The sequence below is a fragment of the Panulirus ornatus genome, chromosome 50, assembly GCF_036320965.1.
Source record: "Panulirus ornatus isolate Po-2019 chromosome 50, ASM3632096v1, whole genome shotgun sequence".
NCBI classification, from domain to species: domain Eukaryota; kingdom Metazoa; phylum Arthropoda; class Malacostraca; order Decapoda; family Palinuridae; genus Panulirus; species Panulirus ornatus.
This window is the reverse complement of record NC_092273.1, coordinates 13,247,162-13,263,910: the sequence shown is the minus strand read 5'-3', so window position 1 is coordinate 13,263,910 and position 16,749 is coordinate 13,247,162. Positions and strand designations below refer to the sequence as shown.

Below are 16,749 nucleotides of genomic sequence, written 5' to 3'. Positions count from 1 at the left end.
GGGATGGGAGCATAATGAGACCCTAGTGAAAACACAGGGACGGAAATGTTCGTAGATTCTGAATACACAAATGGGTCAATAAATACAATGACACGTACCTTTATGTTCACATGGGCGTTGAACACACCCCCCCCCCCACACACACACACACACAGAAACATACCTAGCTTAAGCTGGCGTGTGTGTGTGTGTGTGTGTGTGTGTGTGTGTGTGTGTGTGTGTATACATACAGGAGCAAAGAAATGGCACATACATACTAAGTAAAGAGACGGCGGGGCAACCAACATGAGTGTAAAACTCTCTCCCCGTAACACACAGAGAGAGTCATCACATAGACACAAACCCAGTGTGGAATGCTGCTTGAAGAATAAACACATATAATCAACATAGTCACATGTAAAGTGAAGTGCACACACACACATATGTATATATAGGCAACTGTAACTGAAAGACACAGGCACGAAATAAGAGGCTAAACCACACTCGCAGTTCTCTGTAAATGGAGGTGATTTTTCAGCCCTCCACGACCAACTTTATCTTACAAGAAAAACGACCCCCCTATATATCGGATTCATGATCTCCAAAGCTGTAGTACGACAGTTGCAAGGACGTCTGGCAGCAGGAGCGTCTGATTTTAGAAAAGCCTTGCTGCCGCACTGCCAGCCGCACGAGGCTTTTCCCCTCCCATAACATCAGGTTTGACTACACTTACTCGCAGGTGTACTGATGACCTGACCTTGACCTTGCCATACAGGGCTAACATTGAGGTGCTGATGGCGTATGTACCACACACACACACACACACACACACACACACACACACACACACACGTATCCAACCAAGCCTTCGTGTCTACCCAGCTACAGTAAGCTACTCATTTCGCTACTTCACCCGCCAAATAGCGTTTTTCATCGCAGGTAGAGCGGCGCTATATCCTATATCGATACAAGAATATAGAAAGAAGAGATGCGAGGCGGCGTGGAGAGGGAGGGAAATGCCCTATTCAAAGGAATTTTTCCCCTCTCAAAGTAATTTTCCCGCCTTCGATTACATTTCCAAGGAACCCGTCCGACGCATTAACGCTCCAATCAAACACGGTAACGTCACCTGAACTTCCCTGATTGGCCAATTTCCGACAATTTCGGGCCAATAAGTGAACCGTGTGAACTGTTCAATAGGGCAACAATTTGATCAAATGTATTTCAGGCTCAATGTTCAGTGCGTCTACCAACACTGATGACTAAACGTAACGGAAAATACGGGGATATTACGAACCATTAAAAAAAATTGGAGTTTGTGAAATATGGTGGTACTTTGGGAATAGAAAATAATAGATCGGGAATTTTTTTTTATATATAAAAAACGAGATTCAAACTTCGACACAGTTTTCATGATTTTCCTTTTTTATGATATTTTTCTTTTAATATTCTACTGAGAAGTAGTCTAGCTAAAGATTCTCCATGATTATTATATATCAAGCATTTACATAAATTATTCTCCTACAGGTTTATCGATATAAAACTTTTGAAAAGTCCATTTCTAATGGGGAAAATGATAATTAGAATATTTATGTCGTCTATCAATTAGTGAGTCCTGATGATGAACATTACTAATACCATCTGTTATTCATCCAGATGTTTGCAAATCAGGCAAAAGAAAAAAAAAAGTAAATCTAGGTTTAAACTACTGCTGAGTTATCAAAACATAAAGATTGAGAAACAAGATTTTGGTAACTGACATGTATGTTAGAACCTTTACCAAAAATAGGAAATATTACATACATTTTCATAACTTGGATTTCTAAATTGGCAGACGCCACATATTAATTATCAGGGTGGATGTGTTGGAAATGAGATGTTTGAGGACAATATGTGGTGTGAGGTGGTTTGATCGAGTAAGTAATGAAAGGGTAAGAGAGATGTGTGGTAATAAAAAGATTGTGGTTGAGAGAGCAGAAGAGGGTGTATTGAAATGGTTTGGTCACATGGAGAGAATGACTGAGGAAAGATTGACCAAGAGGATATATGTGTCAGAGGTGGAGGGAACAAGGAGAAGTGGGAGACCAAATTGGAGGTGGAAGGATGGAGTGAAAAAGATTTTGAGCGATCGGGGCCTGAACGTACAGGAGGGTGAAAGGCGTGCAAGGAATAGAGTGAATTGGAACGATGTGGTATACCGGGATCGACGTGCTGTCAATGGATTGACCCATGGCATGTGAAACGTCTGGGGTAAACCATGGAAAGTTGTGTGGGGCCTGGATGTGGAAAGGGAGCCGTGGTTTCGGTGGCCTTTGTTGCTTTTTCCTAGCGTTACCTTACGCGCACGCAGAAGGAGAGGATTGTCATTTCGTGTGTGGTGGGGTGGCAGCGGGTATGGATGAAGGCAGCTTGTATGAATATGTACATGTGTATACATGCATATGTCTGTGTATGTACATGTACGTATACGTTGAAATGTATAGGTATGCATATGTGCGTGTGTGGGCGTTTATGTATATACATGTGTATGTGGGTGGGTTGGGCCATTCTTTAGCCTGTTTTCTTGCGCTACCTCGCTAACGCGGGAGACAGCGTCAAAGTACAATAAATGATAATATAATACAATATATATAAAGTTACACTGATTACCTTTCTTATCCAGGTGACGAATCGGTAACTTAGTTATTCAACTACGAGAGAGAGAGAGAGAGAGAGAGAGAGAGAGAGAGAGAGAGAGAGAGAGAGAGAGAGAGAGAGAGAGAGAGAGAGAGAGAGAGAGAAACATATCACAGACCCTCAAAACTGAAAACTGTCCTCAAAACAAGTGAAGATCGAAAACCCCCCCTAAATCTTTGTTGTGTATTCTTTAGCTGTATCACTCTGTATTATCCTGTATTATTCATAGGTGATTAACGTGACACCGTAAATGATTCCCCGATGAACGAGGTGATTTAGTACAATTAGCGCAGCAGCCTTAACGAAAGGGAAGTTCGGTCATTTTCCAAGGTCGGAGGAGATTAAACGAGTTTAGCTGTTGGATTTAACGGAACCAGAGGGTCGTGATTAACGAACATGGAGTTCATATAACGAGAAAGATTTAACGAGATCAGAGAGGATTGAGTGTTGTCATACAATTCGAAATCGGGATGATATAACAGTGTTGGATGGTATTCAACGAAGCCAGAGGTGGTTTAATGAACTTATAGACGTTTTAACGAGAATGAATTTGATTTGAGTATGTGAGATGTGATCTATCGAGGACGGAGCGGATTCAACGAATCTGGGATGAATCAACGAAGTTGAGGTTGATTTACCGAAGTCACTGATAACATCATAAAGACGGGGATGATTTTCTATCCATATAACCTTCTTAATTTCTATAACTCTAATTGTCCTATGGGTCATAATGTGACAAAGTACCTGTCACAGGGGAATTCTTCACATCTAACGAAGTTTACCCTGCAAGAATCGCAATCAAATCACCATTTTCTAATAGAAAATGGAACTAAAAAAATAAACTCGCGACTTCAAGTGAACCACCTTACCTTGCGTCGCTTGGCCGTGTACATGGCCCGAATGATGTGGTAGATGAGGATGGTGAGGAGGAAGCACGGCAGGATCTTGATGAGGACGCTGTAGAACCAGAAATGGATGCTCTGTAGGAGGCCGTTGGATGCCCGGGCTCGCTCGCTGAAGTCGACATGGTACAGTGAGCCATTGTTCTGTCTGCCGGCAGTGGAAAATGACCTCGAAAGTTCATGGATGATCAGTGAGTCAAACGACATAGATAAAGAGGGAAAATTGTACATGAAAAGAATAAGGGCATCAGAAAAGAAAAAGACTATATTCATTTATTTATTCATTTATTTATCTATCTATTATATTTGATCGCCGTTTCTCGCGTCAGCGAGGTAGCTCAATGGCCTACACACACACACACACACACACACATACACATACAAATATATATACACACACACGCCCATACACGCACATATACATATCAACACACACACACACACACACACACACACACACACACACACACACACACACATATATATATATATATATATATATATATATATATATATATATATATATATATATATATATATATATATATATTTACAAACATATACATACATACTCATGTACATATTCATGCTTGCCTTCACCCATCTTGGCACTACCCCGCCTCTCTATCTATCTATTTGTCTGTCTATGTACCTATCACACAATCTATCTATCTATCGATGGGGTGTGACAGACACATACAAGCTTTGAAATAACTCAGTCACATCCCTCAACTCAGGCATAGTTTGTTCATATACAAATTCACATTGAGGACTGGTTTAGCATACTGGAACATGGTGATGTTCAAGGTAAGAAAAGTATTGAGTCATATAGGAAAATATATCGTAATATGTCATGGTATAGTATAGAAAAGTATATCATAATATGATTCAGTATAGGATTATACATAACGTATAGTAAATTACAGGGATGTATTATCTTAGTATAGCAGAGGAAATGATAGGATTGAGAAGAAAAGTTAAAAACAAATACACACAAAAAAAATTATCTCAAACAGGAATATCAAAGAAATTTAAAAGCTTTTGTGATAACGTGAAATACTTATAGAAATCATTGAAAAAAATGAGATAAAGAGGAAATATAAAGTTGGTATCAGAAAATAAAAGTGAGAAAAGTAAAAATAAGTCTAGGGTATAACACGTGTGAAGAAACGATCATAAATGTTATATAAGAAAATACCGAGTTTGAGAGTTTGAGAGAGAGAGAGAGAGAGAGAGAGAGAGAGAGAGAGAGAGAGAGAGAGAGAGAGAGAGAGAGAGAAACACCACCATACGCCAAACCTCACCTGAAATAATACACTAGTCTGGTCAATCAATGCCTGAAAAAAAAACCAGATTATCATTCCCTAAAGAAACAAAGACATCTTTAAACACACACACACACACACACACACACACACACACACACACACACACACACACACACACAACGTAAAAGCATCAGTGAATAATAATGAAAAAATATAAAGCCCTCACCACCCTCATGTACTCACTTATTATTATTCTGGTGTCTGCTCTTACCCCTTCCATCCACCCTTCACCCCTTCACACACTCACTTGTCGTTCATCGACCATACTTCCCCTTCGTTCCCCCTCTCTCTCTCTTCCCCTTCCCTCTTCCCCTTCACACACTCACTTGTCGTTCCGGTGGTGGATGGAATACATGAGATAATTGGGCACGGAGAGAATCGGGGAGATGAGGTAGGCGATAAAGACAGCCACCCTGGCTCTCGGCAGCGTACACAGGAAGAGGTTCAGGTGGGGCTTGCAGATGGCTATGTACCTCCAGACGGCAAGGGTTATCGTCAGGCAGATGGCTATCGTGTGCGTCACCTGGTGCATCATGACAGGGCAAAGAAGAAGAGAGAGAGAGTGTGAGTATGTAGGGCGGTGGTTACATGACTCGTTGGGTAGATATGAAAATGGGAATAGGGGAAATGTAAGGGGGGAAACGGGTTCCCTGATTGGCTAAGTTTGTGGGGGAGTCTATGATCATATCACTACATTAAGAGATAATGAGTAAGGGAGACTTCCTATAATTACGATCATCGTAATTGGACTGGATCTCATAAGTATGCGTGTGTGTGTGTGTATGTGTGTGTGTGTGTGTGTGTGTGTGTGATCATGGATTCAATTGCAAAAATGAAAATGTAAATGTAACAGGGGAAAAGGGCACTGGATTTCAATATACATATATATATATATATATATATATATATATATATATATATATATATATATATATATATATACATATATATATATATATCCCTACGTCATGTGGATGCTGTTGTGTCATATATTGTTTTACGAAAAAATGATAAAAACACAACGGGAAATAAAGCATGATTAACTAGGGGTGAATATTCAGTGGCACTCCAGTGGTACACTAGCAGATGACGGTGGTGGTAGTGGTGGTTTCAAACACCAGTGGCACCCCTGGAGTGCCACAGCTACAGGTGGTGGATCCAAACACCCGTGGCACTCAGTATGAACACCTACAGATGTAAGTCGACAGGTAATCCAACACTCTCTACCATTCCCAGCATCTAATGTAGGAAGCAAAATCATATCATATAACATTAAGTTTATTAAGAAACACACGTAACTTCTAACTACATTAGCAACATAGATATATCTAACTCAATCTACAAGAGCTTTGTTCTGTGCCATTAAAACCCTTTTGTATCATAAGGAAAAAAAAATATATATAAATCCATCATATAAATCATATAAATCCATCATATAAATCTAAACTGAGAGGTCTGTCCACGCGACTTGATTCGTTTTCTGTTTAAATAGAATTTGTTCTTCCATAACTAATATAAACTGACAGACACGAGCGATGTACATAGCGAAATCCATCGGTTTGGCATGAGACCCCATGCATAGCGAGAGTGTATATGTGGTCTTAGAATTAGCTTTGACACCTGAAGAAGGTGTTAAAAGATAATTCAGTTGGTGGATATGTAGTAACTTACATTGATGGCTTTTAATGACCCCTGGCAGTTGATAAGCTTTAGCTAAAGCTTAACCAACCAACCAACCAACCAACTAACCAACAAACCAACCAACCAACCAACTTACCAGCCAACCAACCAACCAACTTACCAACCAACCAACTTACCAACCAACCAACCAACCAACAAACCAACTTACCAACCAACCAACCAACCAACCAACTTACCAACCAACCAACCAACCAACCAACTTACCAACCAACCAACCAACCAACTTACCAACCAACCAACCAACCAACTAACCAACTTACCAACCAACCAACCAACCAACCAAATTATCAACCAACTAACTAACCAACTAACCAACCAACCAACTTACCAACCAACCAACCAACCAACTTACCAACCAACCAACCAACCAACTTACCAACCAACCAACCAACCAACCAACCAACCAACTAACCAACCAACCAACCAACCAAATTATCAACTCATCTATTCATCTATTCATCAATTCATCACGAGCCACAGTTCCTCTGCCTCTCCCATTTTCGATGTTGGCTTTGAATGGAGAATATACCAGACGTGTATGGAAGCCAAACTCCATTGTAAATTCAGACTAACAGTCGCGTCAAAATAAATGAGTGTAGAAATTCCCAGGCCACAACCGGTAAGCACAAAAATACACAGAATAGGTCTATTTTTTAAACATTTTCTAAAATTTTTGCGAAAAATGTCGGAACAATTTTTTTTCTATTATTCCCATTACCCATTGTAAACCAGTCCGTTTTCTACGACTGTAACAAATTTGTTTTTCCCGTTACGTAAAAAAAAAAGTCAACAAATTTGATAATATAAATGGCCCGGGTTGAATAGAAATTGTTATCATTGCTAAATTCATGAGATAAAGGTTTTTAAATCCCACGTCGGCAGCGATATATATATATATATATATATATATATATATATATATATATATATATATATATATATATAGATCAAAGAGTAAATTAAACATAATGAGTCCGCCACTATGTTTGAGAGAGAGAGAGAGAGAGAGAGAGAGAGAGAGAGAGAGAGAGAGAGAGAGAGAGAGAGAGAGAGAGAGAGAGGAAACAAAATGTTGAGTTAAATATAAAAAAAAAAGATACATATTACAATGAGAAACGTTAAATTGCTGTGAACAGAAAATGTGAAAATTCTTTAATATTATATCAGATGAAATTCTGATTATGTGGCGCGGACGCTATTGTGTTTTTTTTTTTTTTAAATATTGTCAGTTGACGACTATAGCAGTTTACGTGTTATCTCTCTCTCTCTCTCTCTCTCTCTCTCTCTCTCTCTCTCTCTCTCTCTCTCTCTACGTATATCTATTTATCTCTATCTATCTATCGATATATATCTATCTTTCCTTCTATCTATCTATCTATCTATCGGTAGACGAAATACTATCAAAAAACATATGAAGGCCTTGGCTGCTTTAACAATGAAACATTATATTTCCGGTTTAAAGAAATAAAAAAAGAGGAGGGAAGGGACGAGAAATCATCCATCAAGTTAAACACACCATTGCAGCAGCCCAGACTAAAAAAAAAAAGAAGAGGGAAGAGTTAGAGTTAGAGAGAGAGAGAGAGAGAGAGAGAGAGAGAGAGAGAGAGAGAGAGAGAGAGAGAGAGAGAGTCTGTGTCTTTTACCATGCCAGCCAGCCAGTCATTTGTCTTGCTCAGGGAGACAAGTTCGTGCCTCTCTCTCTCTCTCTCTCTCTCTCTCTCTCTCTCTCTCTCTCTCTCTCTCTCTCTCTCTCTCGAGACGACCAGGTCAGCCACCCAGCTTGCCTGGCAGCCTACCAACCAGGTAGTCTGTCTTGTCTTGGCAGCCGACCATCCTACCACCCAGCTAATCTACCTTGGCAGCCGACCATCCTACCATCCAGCCAATCTACCTTGCCAGCCAACCATCCTACCACCCAGCCAATCTACCTTGCCAGCCAACCATCCTACCACCCAGCCAATCTACCTTGGCAGCCGACCATCCTACCACCCAGCCAATCTACCTTGGCAGCCGACCATCCTACCACCCAACCAATCTATCTAACAGTTCACCAACCTACCACCCAGCTAATTTACCTTGGCAGCCAACCATCCTACCACCCAGCCAATCTACCTTGCCAGCCAACCATCCTACCACCCAGCCAATCTAAGAGCCAAGTACCGCACTACCCAGCTCATTCTACATGGCAGCCGACCATCCCATCTTGCCATCCTACCAGCCAGCCTACCAGCCTACCAGCCACCCTACCAGCCTACCAGCCAGCCAGCCAGGCATCGGGCAGTGCTGGTGGTAGGGAGGAAAGTCAAGCCAAGAATCATCTCAGACCCAACCCGTGTTAAAGCTGTCCTCCATCCCTTCTAATGCTGTTCCGCTGCTCTTGCTAGAAAAAGAAAAAGAAGAAAAAAAAATAAAGCTGTTGTGCGCTTAAGCTTCAGCTGTGTCGCCATCTGGGCACCACTTTGCCTCACTCCTCGTGATGGATATATCTTTTTTTTCTATTTTCATGTTCTCTGGACAGCAGCAGCAGCAGCAGCTGTGCTCTCCTAATAACGAGGTACTTTAGAGGTTCTTAATTGGGGCGGGGGGTGGTGGGGGGGTTGATATAGGGTGGGAGATGATATGGGGGGAAAGGGGGAAGAAGCGGGGGGTGGTGGTGGTGATGTGTTGGGGGGAGGGAGAAAGGGAGGTTATGAGAGAGAGAGAGAGAGAGAGAGAGAGAGAGAGAGAGAGAGAGAGAGAGAGAGAGAGAGAGAGAGAATACATTTAAGAGAACATTGGCACGTATATATATATATATATATATATATATATATATATATATATATATATATATATATATATATAAGCTGCTTACTTGGATGACGACGAAGAGCGAATTGGTAAATACAATACACTCACTAATTCAAGCATAAATAGGAATGACCAAATTTAAACACTGCATCAGATATATATATACATAGATACATTATGTATATACACAAATACCACAAATATAAAGAATATAACAGGCTACTGCAATTAAAAGCTTATTTCAATTCATTGCTCGTACACTGCATATGTTTACCCTCATGCAAAATGCATGGCGAAATAGGCCAGTAAAACCCGGGAATTCATTTTGTTCTCACTGGGATAACAGCTGTTCGAACAAAATGTCCATTAGTGGATTGGGCGCAACCCTATCCTGTCCTGTCCTCTAGCTGACGCAACCCTGGCCATCACTTCTGTCCAAACAGACAGACAGACAGACGCAGGTGTTTATACTGACCTACAAGACGTAAGAAGGGACAGTGATGGTTGACTAAAAGGGGAGGGTTTGTCACCAAGACACAGACAGACGGACAGACAGACAGGCGGGGGTTTCTCACTGAGACACGGACAGACAGACGGATGAATTCATACCTAGATCAACATGATCAGTAGACGTATGGATTACCAGACGGAGAAGATTAACAGCCATATTAATCACCAGACAATCATATCCAAGACGTGTGTAGGCAAACAAACAGATGGGGTGACACACACACACACACACACACACACACACACACACACACAGAATTGGATTAACAAACGAACAAAGGAGCAGATTAACTGACGGACTAGCAAAGGGAAGGGATTAATCCACGAGATCAACAACAGAGTAATATTAGGGAGGAACAACTAACACACGTCATACCTTCGGTGTACATCAAGACATACAGTATTACGTCCAGATCTAGACACGGACAAACACGTCATCTATTCCTAACAACGAAACATAACGGAAACAGATGTTGTATTCCAGTAAGACACGAAACCATGGGTGTACAAACACATTTTTTTTACGAACAAAAATCGGGAATGTGTTTAAACTATAAGATTCGTGATGTATATCTAGAATCTAGGCTTTAACCAACTAGAGTTCCCTTCTCACACAGTGCTAGTAACAAGAAACATTAACAAGACATATCATAATGTCCCTAGATAAATTCTCATACAAATGTTACTCGACATTTCCCTCCCAAAATAATGATAAAAGCTTAACTCCTTTCCTTTAACCCTCTTCATTCTCTTCCCACATGACCTTCCATCACCTCCTGCAGACCACAGAATCAAAGTCTTCCCATTTGCAAATAACTTTACATTTCTACCACGCATGCAAAGCAGCAAACATACATACATACACCACAGCGCTCAATAACAACGCTCTTGTATCCAACAACAGACTGACTGCCTGCAGCGCCACAGAATTCTTCAGTCACCCATTGAAACCCTAGAGAGACTTGTATCCTACCTGCATCGTCCCATTACTTTGAATTGGCCAGTCACTCCGACGCCACGAAACCCCCAGCTATTTTGGGCGTTAATAGATTGCCCCAAAGCACATAACATTTACTTCCCAATCCCAAACGTCCATCCCAAGGCAACGAAGATACTAGCACACACAAACACACACACACACACACACATACACACACACACACACACACACACACACACACACATTTATTATATGGCTACTGCCAGGTCATGTAGGTTAAACCACTCTAAACATACGCAAAACCCAAAACCAGCTCACACAACGCCGAACGAACACACGGCCACATAAACCAGTTTAACTATGCAAATACACGCACTCCGAAGGGCGGCTGTTGCATATACAATGAGAGTGGAGAGACGAGTTTGAATTTCCTGTATTTACTCAACCACAGACACGAAAGGCGACATGAAATTATCATCTGGAGCGAAAAAAAAACCCTCTCTATCAATAGCTACAATATTTTGCTTGGAGACTGTCGCCCAAAAGATAATAACATAGTTATAGATGCATGAGTTACTTGACCAAGATAGAAAAAAAAAAAATTGCCTCCGTGTGAGGGGAGACTATAAGAATATGGGGAGGGAAAAGAGACGTAGGGTTTTTATTTACTTAATACGGTCGTTTTATGTCTTTTGTGGTTAGAAAATATCACCTGGGGATTTTGGGTTGGTAGGGCAAGTCTAGGGTTGTGAAGTACGAGATGTGAATTCATTTTTGGTACATATCCGCCATTTCCCACGTTAGCGAGGTAGCGTTAAAAACAAGAGGACAGAGCTTAAGAGTGGAAAAATCCTCACTTGGCCCCCTTGTTCTTTCCATAGACAATAGATTTAGTGAGGCTAGACCGTACCGAGAGAGAGAGAGAGAGAGAGAGAGAGAGAGAGAGAGAGAGAGAGAGAGAGAGAGAGAGAGTCTTTTCAAAAGTGCCACTGGAAACCGATCCTTTTAATGAGCCACTCCGACCTTTCTAATAAACCACAGCGTAGTGTCCCCTTACAATTTTTGAAACTATATACGAAACCATTATAGCAAAATAAGTTCCCTAAAACACCAGTAATGACCAAAATTTTTTTTTTCTTCTAAATTTCATCACTGCAACAGGAAATGGCAGGAGTCAACATCATAATCATTATGGATTGCCAATCTATCGTTTACTATCTACTTCCGTATCTTCCGTTTTCTACCTTTATAGATTCTAACGATTATCTGTTTCTCTTCCAGTTCGTCTCTTGGGGTGAATAATCTAGTAATTCACAGCCAGGTGGAGTGGGCGTCCAGCCCCACCCGCTTTCTATTCTCTGTGTAGTTCTATGTCTTCTAAATTCTCTCATTTTATCCTTTTTTTATTTTTATACTCCATTATCACCCATTTTGCTTCACGGGACAATTACCCTTATGACGACGTCTGATAGAAGTCATATATACAGTGTGTGTATGGTATGTAAATCACCTGGAACATTTATATAAGATGTTCAAGATTATTTATGTTCTTCAATTGTTGGTCATAACTTAAAATTGCCTGCCTTAACGACCCTTGGTAGTTGATAATTCAAAATCCCAAATAACCTATCAATCAATATGCATCTAACACTTGTTTCTATATCAATAATTCTATCAGTTATCAGTATCTTTATCTATCTATCATCAGTATTTAACAATCACGTATTTTTCCGATTGAAATTAGAATTACATGAATGAAAGTCTATCGTACAAAAGGAATTCAAAACTTAATATAATGAACCTTAAATCAAGCAGTCACTGGGGGCTTACAGAAATAAGTAACACAGATACACACTTGTCCTTAACACTTCGAATACACATTATGTATGTAAATTAGAAGTCTTGTTAAGAGAGACAGGGGAAAAAAACATCAGAAAATGAGAAATGGAGAGATTTCTTTCAGTGGAACTTAAAAACACATCAGGAAATGAGACATGAGGAGACTTAGGGCAGTGGAATAAACAATAGAAAATGAGAAATGAAGATACTTTTATCAGTGGAATTAAAAAGGAGGTCGGAGGTTGGTCTTACCTGCGTGTAGTGGGCGTGGAAGAGGATGAAGACCGAGTGGTAGTAGCTGTCGAACAGGGACTCCTGTCCCTTGATGTAGGAGGAGGCGTAGACGGTGTACTCCACCAGCAGGAGGAAGTCAGCCACAGCCAGCCCCGTCAGGATGGTGTTGGTGGAGTTTATCATCTCCCTCCGCGTTAGGATGATGATGTTCAAGACGTTGGTGAAGGCCCCCACCAGGCAGATCATGAGGGCGAGGTACCCGTGCACCTCCTACAGGAGCGATGGAGTAGAGAGGAAGAGAAAGAGAGAAAAAAAAGAGAGTGAGTTTTCACAGCTGGAGACCTGATGGGAAGGAATGTCGAAGTGACCCGTCTGTCTCTCTGTCTGTGAGTGATTCTCTTTATCTGTAAGTCTGTCTCTCTGTATGTCTTTCGCTTTGTCTGTGAGTGATTCTGTTTGTCTGTGTTTCTTCTCCTTTTCTGTGAGTCTTTTTGCTTGTCTGTTAGTCATTAAGTCTGTTAATAACTTTCCATCTTACGACCTCTCTCTTTTTTGGTCTCGTATTCTGTGAGTGTGTCTGTACAGTTCTCTACTATACAGAATGCATACTGCAGATGATCTGCCTATCTATCTATTTATCTATATCTATCTATCTATCTACCTATCTATCTTTCTATCTACCTATCTATCTATCTATCTGTTTGTCTGTCTGTCTGTCTATCTATTTGTCTATCTAGTTATCTATCTATCTATCTATCTATCTACCTATCTATCTAAGTCCCTATCTATCTGTCTGTCTATCTATCTATCTATCTATCTATCTTTATAAGACAGAATGACGAACCACAAGTGAATCACTGTTGCTCAGTAATCTTCCAGACAACCTCTCATTCATTTCACTGCCTCGTGTTGTGAGTCTTGAACCCAAAAAAGAAACGTCATTGAAATTAGAATTATTCATGAGATCATGCACTCAACTCAACAACTTGAATAACTGAACACGCGCGCTCGCGTGTGTGTGTGTGTGTGTGTGTGTGTGTGTGTGAGTTATGGGTGTTTCTTTGTGTATGTGTTTGAAAGAGAGAGATAGGTAGATTGATAGATAGATAGATAGATAGATATATAGATAGATAGATAGATAGATAGATAGATAGATAGATAGATAGATAGAGAGAGAGAGAGAGAGAGAGAGAGAGAGAGAGAGAGAGAGAGAGAGAGAGAGAGAGAGAGATTCTGTTTGTGGTTGTTTCGGTATGTGTATGTGTGTGAATGGCTCTCTCTCTCTCTCTCTCTCTCTCTCTCTCTCTCTCTCTCCCTACCTCTCTCTCTCTCCCTACCTCCCCCTCTCTCCCTCCCTCCCTCCCTCTCTCTCTCTCTCCCTCTCTCTCTCCCTCTCTCTCCCTTAACGAAGGCAGAAAAACAAGATTGAAATCCACATTTATATGTAGATTGAAGACAGTGACTGGTATGGCCAGGCTTAACAACGTGGGTTAAATGGGTGTCTGTCCTTTCCCCTCATCCCACCCCTCACACCGTTGCGGTGGGTTGTATGGGTGAGGGGGTGTTGTGTTGTGGAGGGGGTTGTGTGTGAGGGTGTTTGGGGGAGGGGGTGTTATGGAGGGGTTGTGGGGTGGGGGGTTGTGTGTGAGGGTGGGTGGGTGGGTGGGTGGTATTGGGTTGGGTGTTGTGTGGGGGGGTTGTGAGGGTGGGTTGTGTGTGAGGGTGGGAGGGTGGGTGGGTGGGTGGTATTGGGTGGGGTGTTGTGTTATGGAGGGGTTGTGGGGGTGGGTTGTGTGTGAGTGTGGGTGGGTGGGTGGGTGCGTGGTATTGGGTGGGGTGTTGTGTTATGGGGGTTGTGGAGGGAAGGTGGTTGTGGTTGTGGTGTTGAGCTGTGTGTTGTTCTATACGTCAGTCATACAGCATCACTTGGGGGGGTAAAGTTCGCCCTCTCTCTCTCTCTCTCTCTCTCTCTCTCTCTCTCTCTCTCTCTCTCTCTTTCTCTCTCTCTCTCTCTCTCTCTCTCTCTCTCTCTGTCTCTCTCTCTCTCTCCCCAGACTGACGAATGGCCTCGCACAATCTCTCGTATGGTTCATAGCTTTTGACCTGTGGAACAGAAGCTATGTTTTTTTTCCTACAACGCACACCCTCTCCCAGCACCCATCTTTCCCAGCACACGTCTCTCCCAGCATCCATCTTTCCCAGCACACGCCTCTCCCAGCATCCATCATCTTTCCCAGCACACGCCTTTCCCAGCACCCATCTTCTTTCCTAGCATACGCCTCTCCCAGCACCCATCTTCTTTCCCAGCACACGCCTCTCCCAGCACCCATCTTCTTTCCCAGCACACGCCTCTCCCAGCACACCCATCTTCTTTCCTAGCTCACGCCTCTCCCAGCACACCCATCTTTCCCAGCACACGCCTCTTCCAGCATCCATATTTTTTTTCCCCCACCACCACAAGCACGCGCCTCACAGAGCACAAAACCTCCAATATCACATGCCCGCCTCGCACCGCGCGCACGCACGCACACACACACACACACACACACACACACACACACACACACACACACACACACACACACGGCTAAATCTAAAGGGATAAACCTGATAAAGTGGGGTGGGGGGTGGTGGAGAATATGAAGGTTACTTAGTGGTGAAGATGGGGAATATATATTGCCTCCACCCAGAGAGAGAGAGAGAGAGAGAGAGAGAGAGAGAGAGAGAGAGAGAGAGAGAGATAGTGTGTGTGTGTGTGTGTGTGTGTGTGTGTGTGTACCGGAGGAGTGTAGGTATATGCAGTTACGTGACACTCGTCCGTTCTGTTCCAAGGGGTGTTAAATAAGAGCGAGGGAGAGTGTGTCTCTGTCTCTCTCTCTGTCTCTCTCTCTCTCTCTGTCTCTCTCCCCCTCGATCCACACTGGAGGGGAAGGTAGCGAGCACCTTGATCCCGCCGTGAGATCCATCTCGTCCATATACTCCTTCAAGGAAAATGGTCATTCTCATAAGTCATCAGGTTTTTTACCAAAGATTCTCCGTCGTTGTTCTGTTTACACCTTCACCCCAGATTGAAGAACCACCATTTCTTCCTCCTCCTCTCTCCTCTCTCCCTTGCCCTAACTCCAGCAGCTCACGACCTTCTCCCTTTCCCTTCCTCTCCCTCCACGCCCTTCCCTTCCCCTCCCCCTCTCAACCAGCCAACCAACCACGCAGCCAAGCCAGTCCAGGGCCCCCCAAGGGCGAGGTAATGATGTGTGGCTCTCAGCGTCCGCTGGGGGATGGCTATATAAGACCCGTGGATGCGACGCCCTAAAAGGTTCTATAGCCTCCTGCAGGATGGCGTGCTGCAACACAGCTACTCATATAGGGTCTCTCGCTGCTTTGGGCCTCCACTACCGAACTGGCCTCTCTAAGTGGCTAGGAATCGTGGAGGTGTTTACTTGTGACGTCTACTGGAAGACTGAGGGTTATAGACTGTTAACTGGTGAAGACTGGGGGTTATAAACTGTCTACTGCTGAAGACTGGGGGTTATAGACTGTTTACTGGTGAAGACTGGGGGTTATAGACTGTCTACTGGTGAAGACTGGGGGTTATAGACTGTCTACTGGTGAAGACTGGGGGTTATAGACTGTCTACTGGTGAAGACTGGGGGTTATAGACTGTCTACTGGTGAAGACTGGGGGTTATAGAGCGTTGCCCTTCACCCCACCCGGAGAGAATGTTATGACCTATTTGCAGGTCATGAACGGTTCATGGTGTGTCAGGTCGCCATGGGAGCCACGCCCTAGGAATACATTCCACTATACAGTAACCTTAAACACTCCAGGAACCATACGTCTTAGTTGACGT

General features: G+C 42.5%; 1 protein-coding gene across 1 annotated transcript in view; it reads right to left on the bottom strand.

Annotated features, from left to right (window-relative positions):
- Nucleotides 1–16,749, bottom strand: part of LOC139764606 (G-protein coupled receptor dmsr-1-like) — a 186,958-nt gene that overhangs the window by 25,081 nt on the left and 145,128 nt on the right. The window contains exons 3-5 of the mRNA XM_071691450.1: nucleotides 12,918–13,169; nucleotides 5,212–5,408; nucleotides 3,525–3,705 (exon numbers count right to left, since the gene is read on the bottom strand). Coding sequence (XP_071547551.1) covers nucleotides 3,525–3,705; nucleotides 5,212–5,408; nucleotides 12,918–13,169 — 630 coding nt within the window. The remainder of the gene's footprint in view (nucleotides 1–3,524; nucleotides 3,706–5,211; nucleotides 5,409–12,917; nucleotides 13,170–16,749) is intronic.